The sequence below is a fragment of the Chanos chanos genome, chromosome 4 (assembly GCF_902362185.1).
Source record: "Chanos chanos chromosome 4, fChaCha1.1, whole genome shotgun sequence".
Taxonomy (NCBI): domain Eukaryota; kingdom Metazoa; phylum Chordata; class Actinopteri; order Gonorynchiformes; family Chanidae; genus Chanos; species Chanos chanos.
This window is the reverse complement of record NC_044498.1, coordinates 10,920,802-10,928,711: the sequence shown is the minus strand read 5'-3', so window position 1 is coordinate 10,928,711 and position 7,910 is coordinate 10,920,802. Positions and strand designations below refer to the sequence as shown.

The 7,910-nt window shown below is 37.8% G+C and overlaps 1 protein-coding gene across 1 annotated transcript; it reads left to right on the top strand.

The window, feature by feature from the left end:
- Nucleotides 1-5,153: 5,153 nt before the first annotated feature.
- On the top strand, nucleotides 5,154-7,508 carry LOC115810813 (alpha-1,6-mannosyl-glycoprotein 2-beta-N-acetylglucosaminyltransferase). The gene is made up of 2 exons (XM_030772834.1): nucleotides 5,154-5,225; nucleotides 5,325-7,508. Exon 2 carries the CDS (start codon nucleotides 5,589-5,591, stop codon nucleotides 6,831-6,833), a length of 1,245 nt encoding a protein of 414 aa, XP_030628694.1. The 5' UTR covers nucleotides 5,154-5,225; nucleotides 5,325-5,588; the 3' UTR covers nucleotides 6,834-7,508.
- The last annotated feature ends 402 nt before the right edge of the window (nucleotides 7,509-7,910 follow it).

The window sequence follows — 7,910 nt, the reverse complement described above, 5'->3', positions numbered from 1 at the left end:
TAACCAGAAAGAGATCTACTGAAATTCTCTACTGAAAAGAGGGCAGAAATTCCATTCGAAGCAAACAGTGTTTGAATGTCATATCTAATATTTCATGGTTTTGCTTGTTTTTAAACTGGAATATACACAATGTGAATGGGATAGGATTTGTTTCTGAAAATATTTCACAGGAACTGAATTTCCTAAACTCAAGAAGCTAGATATTTGGTTTACAGAACAAAAACAAGTTCCTTCTGCCTCTTGTGTTGAAGTGATTAAAGCGCATTGGTGCAAAACTCAGTAAAACCGTTTAAAACAAAAAAAAACCCTGATAGAACAGCCATGCCACTGAGGCCTTCCAAATTTAGACAACCATGTAATTTTAAAGCCACAAAATGTTCACTGGCATTTCAATAATTTTCCATAAAAAATTAACATGTTATAACAGACGTCATTAAATGGTTTGGCCTGCCAGTTATGATTAACTTTTATAACCGCAATGGATATATGAACCAAAATGTTTACTTAAACAACTGAGTGTTCTCTCTCTTTCTCCTCCTTTGACCAGTGTTGAAAGTGTTTCAATGGGCTGTTCCCATCTTGTATTTCACAAACAATACGAAGACACTACTTGACTTGCACACCGCCCTCTACCCAAGTCCAGCTGTCATCAGCCTCTGCTTTCCCGTAAACATATGAACCTTAAACTGTCCATGGCCTAAATGGCTCTAAATAAATGATCTGTTCCTTTCTCTTTCTCAGAGTACACCATTAGTACACTGGATTTAGCATAGTCAAGTGTGTAAAATGTCTGGAGTTTCAATTGTTCGTAGAATGAACGGATACAAGTTGAATCAGTCCTTTATTTAAGGAACACTGTATCTAACAATACCAGCTATTTACAGCCATTGTACTAAAATCAGCTTCTTTCCTTTGTTTATGCTAAAGCAGTCACTGGCCTGGTTCGAACAACGTTAGCTTTACTAAAACCTTTAGAATGACTCATCTGCTTATGAGAGGAATGCACCTCCCTGCAGTGTTTTCATTACAGTTATGCTACATGCCTTATTCCAGGACAGAGAGCTTATATATGATCTTTACTGAGTAGGACACATTGATTGTGTAATATTTGAGAGCAGGGGCACCGTAAGGGGGGAAAAAGTTAGGACAATTCCAAGGGCCCAGCAGTGACACTGGGCCCTCATAGAACCCTCATATTATTATTATTATTATTATTATTATTATTATTATTATTATTATTATTATTATTATTATTATTGTCGTCGTCATCATCATAAGTATATTATACTCTTTTATAGGGCCCAGAATTTTCAGCGACACCCCTGTTTGAGAGTTTAATTTCCAATAGGTAAAATGATAAAACTGTGATTATTTAATCATTTGTATAAGTGATTAAGAACAGTTGTATGAGTAAGAGAAAGTAAATTATCCTAGATGACCATACCTCTTCAGAGAAAGCTCTAAATAACCACCAAGATTATCTACTTTATGCTCAGTTACATCCTGCAGAGCAGAATCAGCGTAAGTACTTGCCTTATGATGAAGTAATATAAACCTATGAAATACCTCTTTAATTCAATAAGTTGCCTCTTTTTTAAATGATGTCACATCCTTCTATAAAACCACACCTAAAGAGTCTTTCCTTTTCTCTTTGTGTGTTGTTCCACCTGACACAAACACAGAGACGTAATTACCCAAAGACGTAACCACAGAATTCACACTCATCTGATTTCACTCATCACTCATTCATTCACGTCACAGACTGGTGGAGCACAGTGTGAATGCACTGCATTTCCACCCTGATTATATCACTAACCCCCTGTCCTTCCTTTTTTTCTCTGAATGACCATGACTGTTATCATAGCTTTAAACTGATTCGAAACAGCTGCCTTTGTTATGAGCTTACAAATTCCATATTTGTCTTCCTCTTCATCCCTTCTTAAGGGGATGGATATATATATATATATATATGTTATGTTTTCTAGATGGCAGTTCAAGCCTGGTGATTGTTCACACATGGAGAAGTTTACAAAAGATTTCAAAAGAAAAGTATCATCATAAAATTATGTGTGGAAACTGTTAATCACAGTGTGCTTTGGCAAAGTTTGCTTTCACATTTCCAGTTGTAGTGACTTAGACCTTCTCTGTGGAATGGATCACTTCTGAGTAGCACTTTATATTGAAATGTCACGGTTTACGTTAATCATCTTATCCATTTTGGGTGTAAATTCACTGATTAGAAGACGATTACATATGTGCTAATGCCTCAGCTTTTGAATTAAGAATCCCACTACATTTTATGGAGAAGAATGTCGAGGTAAGGAGAAGTATGGAAATGTAAGGAGAACTTCTCCTTGACAGAGATACAGTCTATGATTTCTCACCAAGTAAATGGTAACCCTTAGACCCCCAGTATAATTTCCTTATAAGAGAGATAAAATATTGAGGACTCTGTGGAAAAAGGGAGAGTTTTAAGAAATGATTCAACTGGATTACATGTTCATCCTAACTCAGTACCCACATGGTAGTGATTTATGGTAGAGATGGCATTCTTCCAACAGCTTATTCTGGAAATACTTCAGAATAGCATTCTGTTGCCTAAATGTATTCTGGCCCAAAAATCAATGAGACCATTCTTTTAGAGCCAAGTAAATAAAGATGAAACAAAAATGACTGCTGAGAAAACAGATTTTTTTTTTTCATTCAGTATTCCAATTTCATTAACCACAAGGAATAAATTAGATGTGATGTACTGTAGAGTTAGTGAGGAAACGGTCTCATTTCAAGTGGGGCAGAGGTGACTGGATTTGTCTCTCCAAAAAAAAAAAATACAGAAAATACCACACTTTGCATTTTGATGCATTTTCACTCAGCTCTCACCAAGATTTTCCAAGAAATCTGTCAAGTGATCTTGATCCTGTTTTGTGATATGTAACCATAATAACAATGATGACAACTTTTTAAAGTGCAAATGAAGGCTGTGGTCAGCAATGACAATTAGATCGGTTACAGACAGGTAAGGGCTTCATTCTTCAGTTCTATCTTGCTGAATGAATCAACTGGAAATTGTCAGTGTTATTGACTGAGTTATAAAGCATACATTTCTGATGATAAAATTATTCCATTTTCAAATGCTTGTCATACACATCGGAAAATAGCATGTGCTGTTCCATAAGTAACACAAAAACCACAACAGTCTGCAAGCCCTTGTTGTGTTAACACCCTATCAGTGAAATTTCAATGCAATACATTTCCCCGCTAAAGTGTTCACTAATTGTGAACACTGTTTTAAAAAAATAATCGTAGGGTGGTACTTCCACACTAGCCAGTGCTGTTTGGTACCAAAGATTTGCATGTACTTGGTATATATTTGGACAAGGCCAGTGCGACAGAGCGTGGAGAAACTCTCAGTTTCCTAGTGTTTAAAATCAGTGTAACACGTGGCACACAGTTATTAGCACATTCTCCTGTGTCATAAAAATCTCTATAAGTACAAGGAATGTATAAACTGTGGAATGATAAAGCGAAGGGAGTTTGTATTTGCTCACAGCATTCACCATGATTCTCTTTCCAACTCAGGAGAGGTGGCGTACAGAGCACTTCCAGATGGCCTGTGTTTGTGAAAATATTTAGCATTCCAGGCCAAGGGCTCCGTCACACAAATGATCTTACATTTAAAGTGAATCAAACATAATAGTTGAACATAGAATGCTGTCTTTCTTCTCTGGCGGTTACTTACTGGTCTAAGCTCAGGTCTAATGCCAGTACTCTGTTTTTTTCACACACACTGCATGGTTCTCTGCAACTGACACCACTTGGAAAGATTTAATTAACCATTTGCAATGTCCGATTATTAGATTGCCTTTTTTCCTTAACTGTGGTCTACTTTGCATCATAACTGATCTTTATGCAACCTCAACAAGTAAACTAATAATAATCGCTGAGTTTAGCCAAGTTTACCTAACTCAAAATTTTTTCCAGATGTCACATCTGCGACAAGTGAGGTCTCACGACTGAAGCGCAAATTGCATGACAAGTTTGTGAATTACGTTCATTTTTGTGAATAGCCTGAGACCAGATACAGGATATTTAATGCCCCGTCCCACCCTTTCTGCTTCCTGAGGTCAGTCAGACAAGGATTTGTAGTGCTTGTGCAAGCAAAGGTGTGCGTCAGCATGGAGCTCAAAATAATGGATTTCTTTCACAAAGAAATTTTATTGATTTCCTCTTAAATTTTAAAAGGTAAATGCTGCAGAGTCACGGAAAACTCATGAAAACATTTAAGTTTTGGAAGCATGTCCATTACAGAAAGTCTAATGTACCTGTTTTGCCATCTAGAGGTAAAATATTAAATTGCATCCACGTATAGCCACATGCTTGTTTGAAGTAAAAACAGTTTATAGTCGTTTTAGCTTAGAGAGAGTGGATGTTTCTTACCAGGCATGTGATAGGTCTGGTTCAATTCAGACTTGTACAGCTGTTTGCATGGGAAATACAAACGATGTGATACATTTTAAAAATAAAACCATATTTGAATGAAGATGGCACAGCATGGGAGTTTCGAGAAGCCTGTTCAGTCAACCTTCACTTCTCACTCTTTTGTAATGACTTCAATATGCAAAGTAGGCCTACACAATAAAAAACAACTCTTTCTCAAACACACACACACAAACACCAGTCCAAAACTACAGACTGCAGATTGACTAGATCGCCGTTGTTATTTGCCTTTGTGGAGCAATTACATAAATGTGCTATTCTGAGTGCAGATCTTTATTAATTGGCTATTTAGTCCACTTACAGGTATATGCAAATTCACTAGCCGAAATCGACAATCGACATGTCATGTAAAACGAGATAAGAGGGGTATTGCAAAAGTATTGAAACTGGATAACTGTTTGACCTGCACACCATGAATACCTTTGTGCAGTGCAAAAAAAATATAAAAGTAGTGTATTACTATCTGAGGAAATATTTTATCAATCCCCTCTCATCTCTCTTTCTCCGTATCTTTTTAACTCTGTTCTCCTCTAAACTTTCAGGCGGGCCGGTCCCAACTCTTGTTTCACAGGCAACGATAGGAGAATGATGTTTGAACGTCTAGTTTTGTCTGATCCTGTTGGCTGGAAAGTACACGTCAGCAGTCAATTTATGCCGAAAGGCAACCTACTTTACAACGTCGTACAGTCTTCCTCTTCCTGGTTTTAAACACATGAAACCCCTGCTAGGTAAGTGGATGTGAAAATTGCTTATTTAGGATAAAATAGTGTGACATTTTGTTGTTAACAAGAAGTAACTTTTTTCACTTGCTGTTTGCTTTCCTACAGGTGGCATTTCACAACGTGTGAATCGAAATAGCAGCCAACGATATCACCTTCCATGACAGATGTTCGTGTCAACACAAGCCGATACCACCGTAAAGGTTGTGCATCCAGTGGAAACCCGATCATATTATGGAGACTATTTATAGTCGACTATCAGATGTCAGATGTTGCTTGTCGTGCCATCGATACGCTACGATTGATTCATAACGCGATAACTGTGGGTATTTTTGGTCACTTTTCTTAAATCTTTACAGAAACAAACAAAAAATGAGATTTCGACTCTTGAAGAAAAACGTATTTGTCTTTGTGGTAGTTAAGTTAATTGTGTTAATATTTTTATATACCAAACTTGGAGTTTCAAATGAAAACAATGCTGCTGAGAGTGGTTCACACGAGAGTACACAAGCTTTGGTTATTAATAAGTTTCAGTATGGTACCATCTTCAACATGAAGGCGTCGGTGTACGACAGCAACTACAGGCAATTCATTCAGAATGCTGACAAGTTTCCGGGAGAGCCACAACTGGTGATTGTTGTGCAAGTTCACAACCGACCAGCTTACCTCAAAATGTTGGTACAGTCTTTGGAAAAAGCAGTCAATGTCAACCATTTCCTTGTGATTTTCAGTCACGATTATTTCTCGGAGGAAATTGCAGATATAGTGAAGGGCATAACATTCTGCAAAGTGCTACAGATTTACTTCCCTTACAGTACACAGCTGTATCCCAATGAATTCCCAGGGCAGGACCCAAAAGACTGTCCCAGAGACATATCCAAGGACAATGCTTTAAAAACGGGATGCCTCAATGCAGAACATCCAGATTCTTATGGCCATTACAGGGAAGCATCCATAACACAAACCAAACATCACTGGTGGTGGAAACTTCATTTCGTCTTTGAACGAGTGCGGGCACTTCAGGGATACAGTGGATTTGCTATTTTTATGGAGGAGGACAATTACGTTCTTCCAGATTTATATCGCTTTTTCAAGGCCATGTCTGAGCTCAAGAGAACTGCATGTGAGGATTGTGACATCCTGGCCATAGGCAACCATGACGGTGTTTCTCGCTTCTCAGAACTGACAGACAAGACGGAGACAGGGGGTTGGATGTCAACCAAACACAATTTGGGAATGGGCATCACAAGGGAGGTCTACTATAAGTTAATGGGTTGCAACAATGAGTTTTGCACCTATGATGACTACAACTGGGACTGGACCCTCCAAAACCTATCTGGTACATGTATCTCAAAACCTCTGAAGGTTCTAGCAGCTAAAGGAACCAGGATTCTTCACACAGGTGACTGCGGCCTGCACCAGAAAGATGCCTGTCGGCCAGAAATGGCCCAACAGAAAGTTGAGGAGGCACTTAAGCAGGTTCAATCCTCCCTTTTTCCTCAAGCCCTTTCTGTAACTACCCAGAGACCAGTGGAACACAAACCTCACATGAAGAATGGAGGGTGGGGAGATGTCCGCGATCATGTCTTGTGCAAGAACTATGCCAAACGACTCTGAGCCAAAAGCTTTGTATTAGTCTTGAGGTTTTTGTTTTGTTTTGTTTTGTTAAATTTCTTCAAATGTAAGTGCCATTGCAGGGTGACAGGTTGCTAGTTTAAGCCATTTGTAAATCTTTTAAGTATCCCAAAGGTGTGAAAATTAGTTTAGAAGCCATAAATGGTGTTAAAACAGTCAGGAAAAACTGGACCATAAAACTGGTGGATTTGTATGCATTTAAAGTTGCTTTATTACAATGTGCGGTATGAAAGGAGCAAACTATTTTCTTACTTCTTTTTATAACTTCATTTATAACCAGATGTGCCTTCAGCAAGACAGAAAAATTGTTGTTGTCTCTAAAAACCCTTTTTTAAAAGTTGTTGTTCAGATTTATTTTAAAGTACTTTGACACCACGTCTCACTTATACCTGTGAGCATTGGGACCAAATGCCAAGCATGACTAGCTTCTTGATTTTCATGGCACTATATTTGATTGGATCTGCCTTCAGGATATGTGCAATATTATCATCGATATATCAGAAGTAATATAAACGTTTCTCAAAACATTCCATAAATGCAACATTCCTATGTTGGAATTAAAAGAGAAGGTGTCATGACCCAACAAAGGAAGGGAACTGGAATTTTTTTCTTTATGTTGTTTAAGGGAATTATGACTACACAAAGAAAATGTTTAACTTTTGCATTTGCATATTTCTGTTTGATATTGCGAGTCTTCTGTCATCCGAGTTTCCTTCTACTCCGAGCATGCTGTTGTTTTCATACTTGTGAACTGCTTCCTTAGTCTGAATGCACTGCATGCGTGTTCTTATCGAAATTTTGAAATGGTCAAGACACAGACAATCATGTGCTTCATTCTGTACATGGCATTTAAAATGTCGTTTTTCAATATTTATTATAGTATCTGTCATTTCTCAAGTGTCTGCTTCAAATGCATAATACTGTTGTACTGACTTTTAAAAGTATGAATGTAGTTTTCTTTTAAACTGAGCAGGGCTACAGTCCAAACAGTGAAAACATGGGCATGGGGAGAGGCACTACGAAAATGCTGAGTGGTATGTTTCATGAGATCAAGGGTTG